Source organism: Ascidia mentula, chromosome 7 (assembly GCF_947561715.1).
Source record: "Ascidia mentula chromosome 7, kaAscMent1.1, whole genome shotgun sequence".
Classification (NCBI taxonomy): Eukaryota; Metazoa; Chordata; class Ascidiacea; order Phlebobranchia; family Ascidiidae; genus Ascidia; species Ascidia mentula.
In genome coordinates, this window is record NC_138572.1 from 1,486,342 (window position 1) to 1,507,017 (window position 20,676).

Genomic DNA, 20,676 nt, shown 5'->3' on the forward strand with positions numbered 1-20,676 from the left:
TTATTTTAAAGGGAGGAAATCCAAAGAGAACTATCAGTCACTGGAAAAAACGTTTAACTTTACAGGGACTCGAACTAGCGTCTGTTGCATTAACAACGGAAAGTCTTAACCTTTATACCACGGCAGGTGGCGAACGAACCGAATAGTAGTTTTGATTTTAGCTATGGAGCTATTCTCTTTCACTGAGTAATTGATGCCGGCTTGACATAAGGACATCTACCACCGATCCGAATCGTCGCCAGTTGTGGTGTAGAGGTTAAAGTCACTTTCATGTAATGCTCTGCACCCGAGTTCGAACCCCGGTAAAGGTAACTTCCCCGTAACCGTTAAGTCACGTCGGGTTCGAATTATCCCCTCTCAAGTAATATTGAACTGGCGATCCTCCTTAGTGCGGAGGTCTGTCCTGATAAATAACATAACGCATCCTCGCTAACAGTAAAGTCCCGGTGATAAACCAAGAGTAATCCTCATGTCTGTCGATAGTAATTCCCACACACTCTCCCAGACATTGAGTCTCTACAAGTAACACGGTGATAATAAAGTCAGTTAAATAATTATCGTAACTCTATCTAACCTCCAGTAAGTCATGGGCATAACCTTGTGAATTAAGAATATGTGCAATAACGTATGTCCCTGTAACAATAAAGTAAGTCCCGGTAATAAACCTTGAGTGATAAATATCGGATGCAAATAAGTCATTCCCGATAAATGCCGATAGTCCCAACTCCCAATGATAATCCATCCGCATGTTATCCGTGAGCAAAACAATAACCAAACCTAAACAAACAATACAGATACCGTAAGGGGACATACGCAAATTTTTCTTAAATTTTGGAAAATCATTAGCTGACTAATCTCCTCGTGCGCCCGCTTCTGAGTTGGCCACCTGCCTATGCCCCCTTATGGGACACTTTCCCCCTGGTGGGGCGCTCCCTGATGGAGCATAAAGTGTGTTTTCGGACCTCGGTGGCCAACTCAGAAGCGGGGACTTCTTAGCCTGACTAAACGCAGGGCTACCTGGCCTTGGTCCTTAGCCTGATTTCAGTGAGTTTAACGGGGGTGAGAGAGATAACTACCGAATTACTTTTACCCATCCGTGACAGGCGCACACACGGAGAGGTGACACCAGCGTGAATTTAGTTAGAGTGGGATAAGTCCGAACCCGAAGTGAATTAACGGTTACCGGGAAAGAAGTATTAACTTTACCGGGGTTCGAACTGTGGTGTAGAGCATCAATAGAGGGGGGCGGTAACCTCTACACCACGGCTGGTGACGAATGTTTGAAGACCTAATTGCCCTTTTAGCTTTCTTCTTTCAAGGAATTCAGCTAAAATTTAGTGGGATCTGACCACCCTTACAGGGTTTCGAACTGTGGTGCAGCTCATCGAGATATGGAAACGTTAACCTCCACACCAGCAATGGCGACGAGTTTAATTGTAATAATTGTCATTATAACTTTGTCAGTGCCGAAATTTTACTTGAAAAATTTTACCCGCAGAGAGGTCAAGTCGCAATCCACGAAGAGTTTGCAGTCACAGCGTAAGAAAACCTACTTGACCGGGGTTCGAACTGTGGTGCACAGGATTATGATAAGGGGTCGTTAACCTTCACACTATGGCAAGGGACGTTAGTTTGAAGAAGTAGTTGCCCTTTTGGGTTTGTTGGCGCCGAAATTTACCTAAAAATTTGAGTTCTATCGGGATAAGTTCAAACTAGAAGACAGCCAGCGGTTACTTTGTCGGGGTTCGAACCGTGGTGCCGAGTATCTACAGATGGGAACGTTAACCTCTACTCCACGCCTGGTAACGTTCACTTAATGTAGCAATTGCCCTTTGTGAATTTGCGCCGACATTTTATCTAAAAATAATTATAAACAGGGAAGGGAAACCAAAGAGAACTATCAGAAACTGGAAAACAACGTTCAACTTCACCGGGACTCGAACTCGTGTGCGTTGCATTAACAACGGAAAGTCTTAACCTCTTTTACCACGGAAGGTGGGGAGCAAACAGGATTGTAATTTATATTTTAGATATACAGCTATTCTCTTTCACTGAATGATTCATGCCGGCATGATATAAGGACAACTACCACCGATCCGAATCGTCGCCAGTTGTGGTGTAGAGGTTAAAGTCACTTTCATACAATGCTCTGCACCCGAGTTCGAACCCCGTTAAAGGTAACTTTCCCTATCACCGTTAAGTCACGTTGGGTTCGAATTATCCCCTCTCAAGTAAAATTGAACTGGCGATCCTCCTTAATACGGAGGTCTGTCCTGATAAATAACATAACGCATCCTCGCTAACAGTAAAGTCCCGGTGATAAACCAAGAGTAATCCCCATGTCTGTCGATAGTAATTCCTACACACTCTCCCTGACATTAAGTCTCTATAAGTAACACGGTGATAATAAGGTCAGTCAAATAACTATCGGCACTCTATCTAATTTCCAGTAAGTCATGGGCATAACCCTGCGAATTATAAAGTAAGTCCCGGTAATAAACCTTGAGCGATAAATATCGGATGTAAATAAGTTATTCACCGATAAATGCCGAAAGTCCCAACTCCCAATGATGATCCATCCGCATCAATTGTCCCCAGTAGCGTTATATGTGAGCAAAACAGTAACCAAACCTAAACAAACAATACAGATACCGTAAGGGGACATACGCAAATTTTTCTTAAATTTTGGAAAATCATTAGCTGACTAATCTCCTCGTGCGCCCGCTTCTGAGTTGGCCACCTCCCTATGCCCCCTGATGGGACACTTGCCCCCCTGGTGGGGCGCTCCCTGATGGAGCATAAAGTGTGTTTTCGGACCTCGGTGGCCAACTCAGAAGCGGGGACTTCTTAGCCTGACTAAACGCAGGGCTACCTGGCCTTGGTCCTTAGCCTGATTTCCGTGAGATTAACGGGGGTGAGAGAGATGATTACCGAATTACTTTTACCCATCCGTGACAGGCACACACACGGAGAGGTGACACCAGCGTGAATTTAGTTAGAGTGGGATAAGTCCGAACCCGAAGTGAATTAACGGTTACCGGGAAAGAAGTATTAACTTTACCGGGGTTCGAACTGTGGTGCAGAGCATCAATAGAGGGGGGCGTTAACCTCTACACCACGGCTGGTGACAAACGTTTGATGAACTAATTGCCCTTATAGCTTTCGTATTGCAGATATTTAGAGTAAAATTTATTAGAATTTGTCCACCCTTGCCGGGTTTCGAACTGTGGTGCATAGCAATATGAGAGAGGAGCGTTCACCTCTAGACCAAAGCAGGTGACGATTTTCGGTTGCAGTAATTGCCCTTTTAGGTTTGTTAGTGCCGACATTTATCGAAAAAACAAGTAAATTTTATTGGGATAATCTTGAACAAAGAGAGTCAGCAGTTGCTTCCCCGGGGTTCGAACCATGGTGCAGAGTATCTACAGATGGGGGTTTTAACCTCCACACCATTACTGCCGACGTTGACTTAGCATAGCAACCGCCTTTTGAGCTTTGTTAGTGTTGACATTCTGCCTAAAATTATTTACAAACAGTGAAAAGAAACCCAAAGTGAGAAACTAGCCGTTACTGAAAGATGTTATTTAACTTTCCTGGGACTCAAACTGTTGTGCAGATGCACCAGGATTAACTTCTTGGCCACTGCTGATGTCGCACGATTTGGGATAGTGATTTTGTTACGGAGAAATGTGAAACTTAACCACAAAACTGCGTTCAACGACAGAAATGTTTTTATTTTTCAGCTAAGAAATTTAATAATCAGGTTACGAAGTTCTATTTCAAATATATATTTCAAAGCGTTACTTAGATCAATAAATACTTTCTATATGTGGTATGTGGAATTTCCTTCTATTTATTACAGTGCGCTCTAAAATACGCAACATTGGAAAACAGGACACTGATCAACCAACACACGAAGCAAACACAATGAGTAGTGGATTAAAGTCATACTCCCACAAATGAAAAGCAGGATAAACCCTTGTACATAGGTCGGGCTCCACTCTATGTTCCTCGGAACGAATTTAAGTTTTGCTGTTCCGGAATATAATTGATGGCAGCTCATTATAAACTTGTGTGTGTTCTGCATACGGCAGCAAGCAACTTTAAAAACTCTTTATGCTGCAGGTTACCTTCTGATGCTGGTACTCCACCACGTTTTTGTCACAACTATGGTGGTGGTGTTGACTTTTACGTAACACCCAGGTGCAAATAACTCCGCACTTTAATCTTACACATTTAATGATGTGGGTTACGGACAACTAATCCACAATAAAATTACTATCACAAGAGCACGTTGTTATTTTGCCCATTTTGTTTCCCCCCGACTGCACGATGACCACTTTTATTACTGTCATCTAAAATCGCTAAGATAGAAAACACAAATATCGTAATTTGGTCGCGGTTATATCGCAAAACCACGTTCGCTTGAATCCGTTCAGCTGCAAGTTTGTTCATTCAATCTTTTTTTTATCCAGTGACCAAGTTATTTCCAGATTAAACTGTAAACATAAAATGGGATTTGTTTGAGGTTTACGTGGCAAACACATTCTTGCCATTGCACAATTACATGATGAACTCACCTGCTCCTGTGGGGCCACTTACATTGGCGAGGCCACGCGCAACCTTGCCACTCGCATGAAGGAGCATCATCCCTCAACGAAAGCCGAAAGTGAGGTCAGCAAATACCTGTGGGAAAAATCGGATCATCATGATAATTTCAATTCGCCCACAGTTCTACACAATTGTAACATCAAATTCAAATTGCTAATTCTTAAAACACTACACATCCAGCAACACAAACCATCACCGAACGTAGATGACAGCTCCAAACCCCAGTACGTTCCACATCTATGTCCGCACTGCAGCCTGACACATCGCAAATGACGGTGTCGCTGTTGCGCTGTCGGTGCTGCTGTCACGTGACGCGCCTTCGGCATGTTGCTTGGTGTTGTTGTGTTTTTTCTGCCTGCTTAGTCCCCTTTTTACCTTGACGCTTTGGTGCATGCAGTTCATTTTAGTACTGATGATGAACCCAGTAAGGGTTCGAAACGTTTACTAACTTGCTTAAAATGAACAATAGCATATTAGCTTTGGCTTTCCTATTCAGATACATGATGAAAGTTACATATTGGACGATTCCAAGGTTAAAGTACATGAAAATTTTGATTGAAAAATATCCGTAACACTTTGAGGGAGGAAAGTCAAACATGAACATAAAAATAGTAAAAATAAGCAACGATATCACAAGAAAAGTATGCGAACCTTACATTTAGGCAACGGTAATAATATAAAATAAATGTCCCAATCCCCAAATGAATTAAGGCATTATTTTCGCAGTCGTTCGGTCATCTATAAGATAATTCACGAATCTAAGACCACTAACATCGGTATATTCTTAAAATTTACTTAAAATTACCATAACGGAATACCGATAAAATACAAACAGCACTTACCGCATAAAACTACATCAACGTTCAACCAAGCCAATCCACATCTCAAAGTATCACGTCAGTACTTTATATGAAGGACAAAACGCGTGTTGCAACCAATAGTGCGCGCAATTAATAGAAAAAAATGAACCCGACCAACAGAAGAAACTTCAACAAAAGTTTCCGGCGCTTTTTCTTAATTGCTTCCCGAAGAAATACACCAGTCACTGTTTAAAGGGGAGTGTGCATGATTTTAAAAATTTGAGCAAAGTTAAAGCTGCAGTTTCCTATTTTAATTTTCTCGCCATTTACTTTGAAAATCCTACACAGTTTCTGCGAACCACCTACTTTGGAGAAAATTTTATTGGACATGGATTTTTCGAATATGTTTTTGGGGGCTCTTGAAAAAACCCTGCAAATTTTTTTAATTGCAAACATTTCTACTTTAAGTGATGATTTTTTGTCATACAAATAAAAGCCTTTGATTTTTTTCGGTCACATAAACCTTGTAAATGTGACGCTACGTGATTACTTACAATGAACTCACAATATACGAATGTCTCGCTTCACATAAAACCTATTTGCTGTTCCGCTAAAATTTTTGTTGGTCTGCAAATAGATCCGCCTTCCAATATTTGCGGAAGATGTTTACAATTAACCCCAAACATATGGCAGATATCCTCGAGTCCAACCCGGCCTTGGTGCTGACGTATACGCGTATATACAATACAACGGGACGGAGCATTTTACAGCAAAAACTCCGTTTAAACGAGAACTGGGGGTTCTGAACAGTGGCCGGTGATATTTCATTGTAAAGTAGCTATAAATATGTTTACGCATCGATGCGTTGGCCTAATATTTGAGAAATAACATCTTGTAAGCAATTATTTATGAGTAAGGAATGGATTGCATTTATGGTTGTTATATATGCAGCGCTTGTTTCTAAAACTCGTCCTTATTTTTAAAAGTACAGCAGTGTCTTAGAAAGAAGAAATGTGTTTATTTGTAAGAAACGTATTTTTAATGTACGTGCTTGGTTTTTCATCCAAACGTGGTTCTTTGCGTCCAAGGTCAAATTTAAATTACATAGCGTTCTGTGGTTAACGCGTTTTACAGGCCACGTCGACAAGCAAACAAATCGTTTTAAAAAAAGGTAATCAAATGGAAAATAAATAAGATCAGACTCCAAAATCGGCAATGTAAAGGAAAAAAATCCCAGTTATCATAATGAATTATCAAAAGGCAACGTGCCTAATTCTTGTCAGCGCCAACAGTAACGGTGATTGCGTTGCAGTGAAGACCGTAAACCAACGACAGCTAAAAGTTAATATATCAAGAAAAAGAGGTGTGCTTTTCGAGTAGAGTTGACATGAAAAAAAGTTGTGGTGAAATGTAAAGAAAAATCGCCAACCGTTATGTCAAACCGAGCGATGTTCTTGCAGCAATTTACCTGGTTCGAGTTGCTCTGGATAGCCGCGGTGCGAGACTTAGAAATATATAATGAGAAAATATTACCATCACAAGCGTGCGTTAAGTTTCGGGGTAAGCGGAATAACAAATTTGTTTGCTAATGTCTGAATAGCATAAGCGGCAAACTTGCTTGGCAGTCGGCTACGCCCAGCGCAAATATGCTTTTCCTCTTCAGACAGCAGTAAAGTGACAAATAGGCCGGGCTACCACGCAACAAAATAACGCCAGGAAAATATTGACTTTTGTGAGCAATGCGCCAGAGACAGTAAACAGCGTTTCAACATTACGTAAGGTTCCAAGGCATTGTCGTGATGCAAATAACCTTCGTCAGTGCTGTTTAAATACTTCAACCAACTACCTTATAAGCACGGATCGGTGAGTAAGATGGCAAACCCATGTCGCAATTAATGTCATGGTAACATATTAGTAATATTTAACAAGTAAGGTAACAATGCTAAAAATACTTGATTTCACATGCTAGTGTTAGTTTGGCAAAATGTGAAAGTGATTTGGGCGTGATGCCATGGACTCTCTCCTACTTCAAGATCCTGAAGATTGAACGTTGCTTGGCAAACGAGTTTGAACAGGAAAAACAACCCTGGCCTCATAACCAGTATTTTCTTCGTGTTATGTCATCGTTCCACGTATTCGCCATAAATAATAGTGTTTCCATGGAGACGAAATCCGCACGCTCCGCACGAATCCTTGGATTTACGACCCAACGGATCGTACGTAGATTTACGACTGGCAGAGAAAGGGCGAAATGGGCGATCCTGGAGGTTCTTTTTGTGTGAGCAGAAATTACAACCGCAGCCAACCTGGTCATGACGTTTGATAAGGCTTTCAGGAATGTTTATGGGAAGTATTTGCGTATTTTCGTGCGTCACTGAGCGTTGTTGCTGTCAGATGTTTTTCTCAAACCCAGTGACTCAACAACGACGTAAGCAAGCAAATAAATGATGAATTGTTGTTTAAAATAACCAGTCATGGGTTTAAATACTAATCATCTATGCGAGGTAACATTTATTTTTAGATAACGACGCGGACGCAGAAAATTGGCAGATTTTGCTTCGTTCCGTAGGTTATATAAAACTAATATAGATTTGAACGAACCACACCTTAAACTGGATTCTTAAAATATTTTTTTGAATCATTTATTAGAACTCAAAGGTTAAAAACATAAATTACCTTTTCTCGGGAAAGGGCGGATGATATCAGCGCGCGTCGATGCCGAAAGGTTGATAAACGCACTACAAACTCTTTTATCTTGGGTAAATTTGCACTCTCTGTTTAACGAAGGCCGTTAGTTACGGCACGAAAATTCGTATCCTGGCAACGCTACTGCAAATTTAGCAACACACGTCACCCGAAGAGGTGGATAGAGGACTTGCGAAATAACCTTTTAATCATTAATTCAACCATCGTACCGTCTACCTTCATCCCGATTCTGTCTCGCCAACTTTATCGTTACTTTGGAAGCTGTAGACTTAGTGTAAAGTTTTATTCGCCTTCAGGCGAGGCAATCGTCACACAGTTTTGTTCGAAGCCTGGCTAACTTCGCGTGTGTCTAAAGCTAGATTTAATTCCTTAGTAACAGCCTGTTTGCTACAACAAAATATTTGACTAAAGACTCATTTTGAAAAGGTTTTACTTGTTAATTGCCTACTTCCATTTACTTGTCAGAAATTGAGTCGTACCAAAATCGTCGGAGTAGAAACGATGGTTTTGGTGGTTGGTTTTGCTGCGGTTGCTGGACTAGCAACTTCGCATTGTTAGTTGTTTTAAAGAGGATAAAGTGAACGCATAGACCCCTCATCTTGTTAAAGCCACGGCAAATTTAATTTAGTTTGAAAATTGTAAACTTCGAGCAACGTTCATATTGCTTGCGCATCTGAAGTCGTCACATCAGATTTAATTTCAGTTTAGATTCACGGATATCTGAACACAGAAGTGTGCAGCGGTGATAGAAAGAAACGAGCCAATTATTTATCAGTGAGGTGCAGAGAAACTTCTTTCATTTCACGATTTCAACATCTTTCAATTTTGTCAATGAAATAAATTGAAAACAAGAATGAGTTTGAACGAAACTATTACTTTTTCACGCATTCCAGATTTAAGTGATTTGAATAAAAAATGATGAAAAAAACAACGATGATTTTCTTCGGCCTGATTTTTGTGTCAATGATTGCAACAGCTGTGTCACAAAGTAGGTATATTTATAAATATTAAAATCATACTTTTGGTACAGAAGACGATTTGCAGCAAAGCGATGCTTTTGTAAAGTGACATGTGAATTTTTGCGTTCTCTGTTCGTTAACAATACGTTTGTGCCAATTACAGACTGCACTTCGGTTCCTATCTCAAACGGTGCTGATTTGGGTGCTGGAGTTGTTGGGGATGTTGTCACAGTTACATGTGATTCTGGTTACATTTTAAACTCTCCAGATGCCGTGATTGTGTGCGTAAATGCATCTACAACAGCGAGCTGGAATTTAACTGGAGTGGCATGTGTTGGTAATATACAGTTGCAGAAATTGTGATGTATGCATGGGTGCATTAATAGTCGTTCAAGTTACCTGACAAATGCAAAAATATATTTGTGTGATATCGGTTAAGTATTACAAACGATTTATGTTAAACTAACAAGGTTGTCTAACTTTTTTGTAAGTTTAACTTTCAGGTGACATAACAATACAAACAATACAGCTTTCTATTTAGTTACAAATTTAATGGTTAATTGCAAGGTTGGAGCGGCTGTTTTTATTGCACTCACGTCTGAAAACCACTCGTGTTACGACGCATAGGGTCCAATCTATAAACCGCCTTTTCCGGATTTTAACACGCCTCTGCAATGTTACAAAACATCGTTGAATAGAAAACATTAAGTTAGGTTTATTGTTGAGTTTTGCGTTTTAGATATTAACGAGTGCAACTCCAATCCATGTGTCAATGGAACATGTCAGAATGAAGTACCCGACTATTTTTGCAACTGTACATCAGGTTTTTCTGGACAAAATTGCTCCATAGGTGGGAAATCTCTATAAAACCAACTAATAGACAAATGTACAACGTAAAGGTTGCTCAAAAAAGTTTAATAAAAGTTAACCAAAAAAGTCAACATAAACCAAACACATTCCTAAAAAAGATAATCATGACAGTGAATTGTGATGGTGAATTTGCACGTATGCATTGTCGCGAACACACCATTATTCTGCCTCACGACGGTGCTATATTTTATAAGTATGTTTTCGCAGATATTAACGAATGTGCCCCCAACCCTTGTATGCATAACGGAACCTGCATGGATCTTGTTAATGGATATTCATGCAACTGCAGTGGAACAGGGTACAACGGAGAAACATGTGAAATAGGTTTGCAAAATTCTACAAAAAAGCAAATTTTAGAAACCGTGTTTCACACACTTCTAGTGCATTAAGGCAAATCCATGCTGTAACGTCATTTATTTTCGCGATTTTTTTCCAGATATTAACGACTGTCAGCCAAACCCATGCAAAAACAGCGGAGTATGCACAGACACTGGTGCCATTGCCTACGTGTGCAATTGCACTGGAACAGGGTACAACGGAACAATATGTGAAACAGGTTACTTACAGAAATGAGCTCATTTGTCCAATAAATTTTGAATAAGCACGGTTTTAAAAAGATATCTTTCTGTTTTAAAACAACAAATCCCAAACTATCTAAAACAACCCGCTTTTTCTTCAGACATCGATGAATGCAATACGACGAACCCCTGCATGAATGGAAATTGCACAAACGAAAATGGCAGCTATACATGCGCGTGTAATACGAATTACATAGGAACAAATTGTGATCGTAAGTTTCGAACATAGTTAACCACCGAACAACTGAAAAACAACTTCCTTCCTATAAAGAATTTGACGACTGCTCTTCCACTCCATGCTTAAACAATGGAACTTGTACGGATGCTGGGTTGGATGCGTACACATGCAACTGCACTGGAACCGGCTACGAAGGAATCACGTGCAACACAGGTTACGTAAAACATTAAAGGAAAAAAACAACTATTAACACTTGCGTTTGGCAAAAATAGGATAAAGCTCTCACATAATACCTTGAACATGGCTGTTTGTGTATGGAAAGGTCATCTTATAAAAATACAGCAAAGTAATAAGTCCGCCCAGCATATAGGCCTACACTGTGGTGTTTTGGATCGTCGATATACTTAAGTGAAAACTGACTTTGTTTGTTTGTTTTTATCAACAGATGTTGACGAATGCGCGCTAAGCACAGATAATTGTGGTAATCGACAATGCACAAATACAATAGGTTCCTTTACATGCGATGGAAACATTGTTCGCATGGCGAGTTTGTTCGTCTTCGGGATATCTTTTATTGTCATGTGGATGACTGAAAACATTTGCCAATAACCCAATTGCTGACTGCTTTCTTGCGGATATAAACATAAATGACGCAACAAATCACTTTTATATCCATGATTCGCGGTGTAATGTAATTCTTTTTTATTTGTATATGATTTTGCCGTTTTCAAGAATGTTTTTAAGTTTCAGCATTAATTGCAAACACTGATTTACTTAGTTGCTCATGCCTTCCAATATAAGCTGTTACAGTTATGTGCATATGTCAAAATGCTTCGTTCATAGTGCAGGAAGCGCGTCGATGTTAAAGTCTACGTCATGATTTACACTAAACAACGAAATAATATTTCTAGTGAGATGATTATATAATAAACATATCGCATGCGTGACTTCTTGCATTTCCTGTTCCCTGTGAGTTGGAATAGTTTCCAGAAATTAAACTTTGAAACGGAACGGTTGTGAATGCAGAGTTTGTTCAATGAAAAAAAAAACACCAATGCAAGTAAAGTTTCATTAAATGACTTCAAATTATGTCTAACCATATAGCAACATTAAATAAAAAAGGGAAGGAGGCATTACAGTAAGAGTGGGGAACAATATATTGCTGTGAGGTTCATAAAAAGTTTCGGAGAACGATATATTGTTGTGAGATTCATAATAAGTTTCAGAGAACGATATATTGTTGTGAGATTCATAATAAGTTTCAGAGAACGATATATTGTTGTGAGATTCATAATAAGTTTCAGAGAACGATATATTGTTGTGAGGTTCATAATACGTTTCATGTATCAATTCTCCATGCCACGGGAACTGTGGGCAAAGCAAACAGAAGATAAACTTACTACTTACGGCACAACGACCGGGCAGTATTTTCACACAGGATAAGGCAGTGTTCGTTTTTTCAAAAAGGTTTTAAACGAAATGTTACTTGATACATGAACAGTAACAATACCAAGACTGACTATGATTGGAAAGTTTTTAATTGTTTGTTAACTTCTGCATCGTCGTTTCAATACAAAGTTTTACATACACTTAATGCAGCCGAGAAATTTATGCTGACATATTTTTGGTAACATTGAAGAAAGGAAATAAATAATTCCTCGAAACTGAATAAAATTGGCCTACATAGCTCCAGGGCCTTAGAGCATAAATGCATGTGACAACAGTCATTTAAAAATACTGGTTAACACACCAAGACTGGTTTCGATCATGTATGGCAAATCATGTATACCTTGGCCTTGACCAAAAAAAAGCATTGGGCAGTAGATAAAAAATGGCTTATTTTCCTATTTTGAAGGCTATTATTAATTATATCGGAAGGATGACCTTTTAAGGATTCGATTTGTTTGTTTGGGAAACCTGACTCGATAACTTCTAGGGTTTTATTGGAGCCCTTGTCAGTTTTCCTTCTGCATGTATTGTTCATATATATCATAGGTTCCCAACCTTCTTCAATTTTTTTGTACTCGATCACGCAGAAGTAAAATGATTTAATTGTTCTGTCGACGTGAATGACCAAGTACGTCACAAAACTAGTCATCAGCATTTTATGCAAACAAGCATAACAATGATCACGAGTGTTAGATGTATAACAGCATGGCAATCATCTTCGTTGGTCTCCATGCCATTTTGTTTCCAACACATGTTGTTCACGTTTTTTTTAAGTGTAGCTATAGCAGATTTATAAAATTGTTCAAATGAAACTTGGAATATTTGTAACACAGGGCGCTACTTGTGAGAACGCTTTTCAGGTTTTAGTATCAGGATTGCTCGCCTTTTACTGTAGTTAAAGACGATTACTTCTGTTTATAACCGTTGTGGTCCACAAAAGTGAAACACTTTCCTGAGGTTGCTTAGAAACTACCTAAGAATCGCGTTACTTTAGTTTGCACAGTCAACGTTATTGTAGACCTCGTTTCGCCCACAATCAAATACGTTTGGTTGTTACTTTTATTGATTTTGCAACTCGCAGTGGCGTGAGCACGCTAGCTGCTTTCACAATCAATTTTAGACTCTCTTGATGGTGCCACTGAAAAAGGCGGTTGCTAAGCACCGCAGGCATCATAGATAACAAGTCACGAACACGAAACGTTTAATAGCTTTGCACAGAGGCAGTGAAAAGTCTTGAGAAAAACTGATGTGATTTTGAATTGGTTTTTGTCTTGGTAAATTCACTACTTTCGATTGGAAGCAATAAACGTTGCAGCGTTTATCATGGCTTGTATAAGAAAACCCCGTCATCAGATTCGCTATGTGATCAACAAGGTTATAGCTTTTAGAATGAAGTTGCTTTTCATGCCAGAAGATTAAAGTTGGTTGAGTTGAACTTAAACTTCTTTAAACCTTAACGTCTTTTTTAATTTAATGTGAAAAGAAGGTTGCAGTACACTGGTCCAAAATTTTTTGGTAAAAATACGGAATAGTATGGAAAAAGTAACACTGACTTTTGTGATCAGTTTCGTTGCGTTGATTGGTCTTGCAACGTCGCAAAGTAAGTTGTGTAAAATTAACTGAAAAACTTTAAAAGCCCACATCCTTTTAAAAATATGAACAATTGCAAGAGTGACTTAACCTGTTGAAAAACATCTAACCATGCCCACAGTGGGATATGAAAATGTTCATAGCAAGAATGATTTCTGGAAAAAAAATTATACAAGGCAATTTTGTTTTTTCATACAAGGTAACTTTTTACGTATTTTACAGATTGTACATCTGCAATTGCTAATGGGAGCTTTGAACCTCCTAGCGTTGTGGAAGGGGAAAATGCTAATGCTTCCTGTGATTCGGGATTCCAGTTCGCAAGCACGAAGAACACCAACAGCATTGTTGTATATTGCGTACAAGACGCTAATAATAACACAAATTGGAATATGACATTAATGTGTGAAAGTAAATAAGATTGTTTATAACTCTAACTGAAGTTTATGGTTGGTTGGTTTGTTGGTTGAATACAAAAGTTCACCTTTAATGCCACTCTTACGTAACTACGAACACATTTTTTTCCCAACAATACGTTTGAATATCAACAGCAACTTTTTCATGAACAGATATTGACGATTGCACGACCACTTCATGTACCAATGGAGTTTGTGTAGATGGTGTCAACAGCGTCATGTGCAATTGCAGTGGAACAGGATATAAAGGATCAAACTGCACAACAGGTTTTACTAAAAATAATGACACTTTGCATCATTTCACATCACTTATACCCCAATGATAACAACATTATTTGTGGTGATAAACAGTGAATAAACGGACCGGGCGGCGGTAATATTATAACAATCCCATCACTATTACCTCTCTAATGTTTATGTGGATAACTGCAAACCATTACTATTTAGTTATCTGTCCGGTGTTTGGTGGATCTTTCCAATTATGAGACTAAATTTTCAGTAAAAAATATTTGACGTAGGGCACTGCGAACCAATTTCGCAGCCCTTCATGTCAGTAAAGTTGAATAACAAATAGCTATTCCACAACAGACAATGCAATGTCTACAGGAGTAGTTTTACAATAGAAAGTACCAAAATAAAAGTATTTTTCATCAACAGATGTTGACGAATGCACGCTAAACACAGATGATTGTGTTGATCTACCATGCGTAAATACAATAGGTTCCTTTAGATGCGATGGAAACATTGTTCGCATGGCGAGTTTGTTCATTTTCGGCATATCTTTTATTGTCATGTGGATGACAGAAAACATTTGCCAATAACCCAATTGCGGGCTGCTTTCTTGTGGATATAAACATAAATAACGCAACAAATCACTTTTATATTCATGATTCGCGGCGTAATGTAATTCATTTTTTTTTCTAATTCCGTAATATTTTTCATTTTTTCAATTAGACGTTTTTTTAGATACATAGTTTTGCATTATTTCAATACAAAATAAATTCTGCGGCTATAAATGTTTGTATCAATTAGTTTCATGGAGAACATAGCGTATGATCGTGTCAGCTTTTTACGTGATGTTATGATTTACGCTACAAATAATACCATTTTCATAATAAACGTTCTGTAACACCAGTTGGTACCTGATTCCGCCTGCTCACTGTCAACAGTCAGAAACATGAGATAATACAGTTCTACAGAAAGAGCTTATTCCGTGTAGGGAACGAACGTTGTACATGCACAGAGTTGCCCGAAGCCAATTAAATTTTGTTTAACTGTCAGGGGTAAAATAGCCGTTAAACCAGCTAGGAGGGAAAACCTGAATATTATTGTGGCGTTCACCGTAGGTTTCGCGGAACACGAACGCACGATGACACGGCAACTGTGTGCGCAACAAACAACCCAATTCCAATAAACACCCACTTCACGGAGTAACGACTGAGCGGGACTTTCACATCGTCTGCACTTTTATCACCTTCCCTTTGTTGCTCCGCAAATTTGCACAGGCGGCGTCAAACACATGCCTCCCCCGAAAGCAAACAACACAAATTGTTCAGGTGAAATGCTACCGTGGGGAAAGACGTTGAAACGATAAAGATAGATCGTACACACGCCGAAATATTGCAGTGCCGGGTGATTTATGAACAAATACATGACTCAAAATACGACCAAAGTACAAGATCTTATTTCGTTAATAACTGTTAAACTATGACCTTGACAACTTAGCGACACAGCAAATATGAAACTGTCACAGTTTCAACACTGAAGGAATTTCATTTGGATCACAACCGCTGAACAGGAGCTTAACAAAATTTGCACAAGAATAACAAAATTTGAATTCAACTTGAAAGAGTTGAAAGTTGATAAACGTGCGTACACAAAGGCACTTTCGTACACACACAATGTTATTTAGAAATTAAACGCCTACTGGGCTTGTCGCACGGCGAAACATTGTACAGCAGTCGATTTTGTTTTATGGCTTTAGTAACGACCCTGGCTTCGGTTTTCTTGTAAATCGGCTTCCTGTCTAAAACCAATGTCAATGAACCCAGAACCCGATGTCAATGAACCCAGAAAGCGACATCTGGACAATGCTCCAAAGCAAACACAAAAAAACGCCCGATATAGATTTTAACCATTTTTCGTCGACAAGATTTTTATTTACTTCTAGTAGAAGAAAATGTACTGGAAAATATGGTTACTTGTGTTGTTGGCCGATCCAAACCGTTTATCACATCCTTCCTCACCCCATGGGAAAAGCAAACTATCGGCACTAGTGGGATTACCCCAGGCCAAAAATATAAATTATATCCTGGGTTAAGAAGGGTAAACACTGAAACCAACGCGCGCAGTCATTAAGCGCACATGAGAATACCCCGAGCGACTGAGTGCACGTCCGTGTGTGTGCTTTCACTGTAATTGTTGAACAAATGGGGGAACTTCTTAATTAAGCAGCTACATGTTACGACGCGGTTGATCAATTTCCGAAATATACATAAGGAAAAATATTCCGTAAAACACAACCAAATTACAACAAAAACATCAGACCAAACCATAACAATAACCGGCCTGCAGACATATATATGTTACGACCGTTTGGGTCTAAGAGAGTAGCTTCCACGGTTACAGATCATAGAAACTATACGTCCTAATACTACATGCAAAATGGTTTGTCTTTTGCATTTATAAGCAAAGTATTGGGAGAGATTTTCCGTACATGTCATGACTGTTTTATGGCAGGAAGCAAACAGCCATTGCTTACGGGGTAACGTTTGCAAATTACGCATATAACGTTTCTTGCTACAACAACAAACAAAGAGGAGGTAGCAACTTTATATCATTACTACAAATTGCGTTGTTACGTCAAGTTGTTCAGCAGGTATGTGTAATTAACTTACACAGGTTTATTTTATCGGTTTAGGACGATTCAAGGCCATTGCAAAAAATGAATGTACTTGCTCTATACAGTCTTGCCATTGTAATATGTGCAGGTATGTACGACACGATATTATTTTCTGTACCAAGACGTATTCGTAAACTTGATTGTTTCTTTGGCAGTAAATTCGGTTTCGGGCCAAAGTTGTGGAAAACGATCAGTAAGTCCAGCAATACTGCAGGTAACATAGAGATAAGTAAAAAACTGAATAATTTGTCCCACGCCGGGAAAAATGATTTCACAAGTCCAATGTGTCAAGCAGAATAAAATAGACTTTAAAACAGGTTGTTTGATCCCTACGAGAATTTTTGAACATTGTGTACTGTTCCACTCTGTCAACGAGATCATGCGCCATTCGAGTCAACGATTAAGTCAATATGGGATTGTTTGGTCAATGTAATTGGCAATTCTGCAACTTTCTCTAAAGATCCTTGCGTTCATATTTCATTACATTGACTTGTTTTTAATCATCATCTTGTTTGTCATATTACGTTACAACGTTAATATGTATTAACCAAGCGTAGATTCGCCAAACATTGGCATTTAACTTTAACTTTGCCATCACAACAGACAAATGCTGCTGGGGTCACAACTGCTGCTAATGGGTCTTGGCCGTGGATGGCGTCGGTGTGGTTAAAGATAAACAGAACACAAATTTTGCATTACTGTGATGGAAGTATAATAAATGAGCGATGGGTCCTTTCCGCAGCAAATTGCTACAATGCAGATGACAGGTTGGTCTATACTGAGTTATGCAGGGTCAGCAACAAACTCTTATGTATTATATGGAATTCAACGTATTTTAGGGTGTCGTGGGTCTGTGTGGTAAGAACAGTCACTATCAGATAAAAAATAAAGTTTAAGACAATGTTTGTCCTCTTGGACTGCTTTTTCCCGTCTCACATAGGCCAAAGTTTACATCAACGAAATCAATAAACTATCCTAGTTTGTCAAACCAACAACAGAATTGAAAATGTTTTTTTTTTACAATCGTTTGTTTGTTAAGACTGACTGTCATTATTGGAAGAGATAATTTATCACAGAAGGCGCCAAACGAACAACAAGCCGACGTGGAGTCGATACATCTGCACCGCTTGTATATTTCTGGGTGAGTTTTTTTTTGGATAAAGCACAGAAAGTCAATGGTCAATATTCAATTCATCATTAAGTACAACACAGCTAATACCCAACAAAACACATTCGCCTCGTTTTACTTTTCACTGCTGAGGATATGACTGTGCTGAGTAAAGACACGAGCATTTCCAATCCAAACACGAATCATATTTGAAAATACAGCAATTTACAACTAGTTACGCTTTCAGTAGAACCTCTAAGGTACATTTTCAAAATAAATTAGAGGCCGCAGTGTAAGTTTAAACGTATTTTGCAGGAAGGGGATACACGGAAATGACGTGGCCCTTCTAAAACTGAATTCAAGCATCATGTTTACCGAACAAGTCGGACCCATTTGCCTGCCCACTAGCGCCTCTGGTGGGTTTCCATATGGAGCACAGTGCTACGCAGCTGGTTGGAGAACCACATCAGGTAATAAAACTTGGTAACACTGAATATTTGGCACTATAATAATGCACGCAGAATATGTCTCACGTTTTAAATGCAGCAAACAACACCTTCAACTTATCGCTGGAATTCAACATAACAAAAAGTGAATTAGTATTACCAATAAACTAAAATGCTAGCTTAATATTTGTATGTATTGTACAAAAAAACAAAACTCAAAAAAACTAACTATGCTGTACCAGCCACCAACTCAAGTCTTTAAAAAACATAAGCGCTTTCATTTACAGAAACACCTGGAACGCCCAGCTCCCTCAAGCAAATGGGCGTTAGCTTAACAACTCGAAGCTACTGCAACAAGGAATACAACACGTTTCGGAATGCGCTAAGGAACATGCCCAATACAGTGACGTGCGTTAACAGAACTGACATCAACACGTGCTTGGTATGATAGTTCATAACAATGGGTTTAATACAACTTAAGAGCTTGCATTTTTTTCCAATTCAAGTAAAGTTTCTTTCATATCCTTACTATCCAAAAACGCCTTTCTCAAATACTTGTTGGTGAGTTTATAGTAATACCACGGCAATACCCTTTTGTACCAAGCTACGAGGGCTTTATAGGATTAAACCAAACAAAATGTGCAGGACTGGTTTCCTCATAGAGTCCAAAAAAACAAAATTTGATTACAAACTCTAGCAATTTCTCAACAGCGACAAAGTGGTGGGCCGATTATGTGTGATGTTGGAAACATGACATGGTTGCAATACGGAATACGAAGTTTCATCAGTTCCAAATGCAACACATCACCGACTTTCATTACACCTATAGGACAAGTTTACGACTGGATCAGCACCCGTCAGTAAAATTTATTACTTGAGGTTACATTGAAAATATGCGAAAAATGTAAACGTTCAGTGATCGAAATATTATATTTAAAACACGTGACTTTCGAATGATTCTTCACGTCCCGTGGCTGAATGCACAAAACGCATAAGTGACTTTCCTGCTGCTTTTTTTAGGCGCATATTTAGATTTTCTCCCAAACAAACGTGGGATATAACCTTCTACTGATCGTTTGAGCCTAAAGTATGCGAACAGTTATTGTGTCTCATGCAACGTTAATGGAAGTAACCCTGAATCCGAAACGTTGGTATATATATGACAAAAGTAACACAACTTTTTTTGCAGTGACTGGATTGACGTTTAAATCGCCACCAAGTAAGTCACATTTTCGATTTATTACGAGATTTATACGAGATATTTGTGAATTAACACTATTTAAATGCATTTGCAATAAATAAAAACCTAAACTCGGTGAGTCCCGAAACAATACTATGATAACGATTTATGCAAAAGATCATTAGGTTTACAGGCTTCAATGCAAAAAAGCCATAAAAACACTGAGTTAACTTTGAATTAAAAAATCATTAAGTTAATGATGAAGAATCGTTCCATTATACTTTACCAAACCAAACGATGGGCGACGCGCATTACCAAACCAAAATGACCATAAGCATACCCTCATTAAGTGTTGCGTTACAGAAATATCAAAGACCCTATCCAACATATGATTATTTTTTGTAGTTGAAGGATGCTTAAAACCGCCCGTGTTGGTGGCGACGGTGACACCCGACTTTGGGGCTTACAGTGTCGGCCAACAAATAAATTTTAGGTGCCCTACCGGGTATTACATCAACAGAACCAACACAAGTACGTGCGTTCTTAGAGGCTTAACTAAGTCATGGAATCCAAAAACACCGACTTGCGAAGTAAGTCAGACCTGAGGAAAAATACTCTGCAGGTTTTTCGACTAGTTGCTATTTAATGTTTCGTAAACTTGCAAATAAGTTTCAGCTCAAAAATCGAAAAATACAATCTTTTTAAACCAAAGGCGTTATTGTTTTTCCACCGGAAGAACGAAAAGTTTAGTAACAAGACACCGTCATTTTTATGCCACCATGAGCGTAAAGCTTGCACCAATACAGCTGTAATATTTTTTCTTGTGGTTTTCGTCAAATAGCTATGACCTGCCCACCTCTTCGCGCTCCTGTGAATGGGCAAAAAT

General features: G+C 38.9%; 2 protein-coding genes across 2 annotated transcripts; both read left to right on the plus strand.

The window, feature by feature from the left end:
• The first annotated feature begins 9,010 nt into the window (after positions 1–9,010).
• Positions 9,011–11,551, plus strand: LOC145909004 (uncharacterized). Its single transcript, XM_082996324.1, has 8 exons — positions 9,011–9,105; positions 9,240–9,413; positions 9,816–9,926; positions 10,154–10,270; positions 10,383–10,502; positions 10,626–10,736; positions 10,796–10,915; positions 11,148–11,551. The coding sequence occupies exons 1-8, from the start codon at positions 9,033–9,035 to the stop codon at positions 11,309–11,311; spliced, it is 990 nt and encodes a 329-aa protein (XP_082852450.1). The 5' UTR covers positions 9,011–9,032; the 3' UTR covers positions 11,312–11,551.
• A 2,133-nt stretch (positions 11,552–13,684) lies between these two features.
• On the plus strand, positions 13,685–20,395 carry LOC145908863 (uncharacterized). Its single transcript, XM_082996184.1, has 14 exons — positions 13,685–13,751; positions 13,964–14,149; positions 14,308–14,421; positions 14,812–14,947; positions 16,894–17,032; positions 17,075–17,144; positions 17,212–17,270; positions 17,660–17,823; positions 18,096–18,197; positions 18,480–18,634; positions 18,898–19,052; positions 19,322–19,466; positions 19,800–19,829; positions 20,196–20,395. The coding sequence occupies exons 1-14, from the start codon at positions 13,685–13,687 to the stop codon at positions 20,393–20,395; spliced, it is 1,722 nt and encodes a 573-aa protein (XP_082852310.1).
• Positions 20,396–20,676: the final 281 nt, after the last annotated feature.

Coding starts and splice junctions, on each gene's coding strand:
- LOC145909004 (XM_082996324.1), top strand. CDS start 9,033: ATGATGAAAAAAACAACGATGATTTTCTTCGGCCTGATTTTTGTGTCA. Junction 9,414..9,815: donor AACTGGAGTGGCATGTGTTG/GTAATATACAGT, acceptor TTTGCGTTTTAG/ATATTAACGAGTGCAACTCC. Junction 10,271..10,382: donor CGGAGAAACATGTGAAATAG/GTTTGCAAAATT, acceptor ATTTTTTTCCAG/ATATTAACGACTGTCAGCCA.
- LOC145908863 (XM_082996184.1), top strand. CDS start 13,685: ATGGAAAAAGTAACACTGACTTTTGTGATCAGTTTCGTTGCGTTGATT. Junction 14,150..14,307: donor TATGACATTAATGTGTGAAA/GTAAATAAGATT, acceptor TTTCATGAACAG/ATATTGACGATTGCACGACC. Junction 14,948..16,893: donor GGCATATCTTTTATTGTCAT/GTGGATGACAGA, acceptor GTTTTATGGCAG/GAAGCAAACAGCCATTGCTT.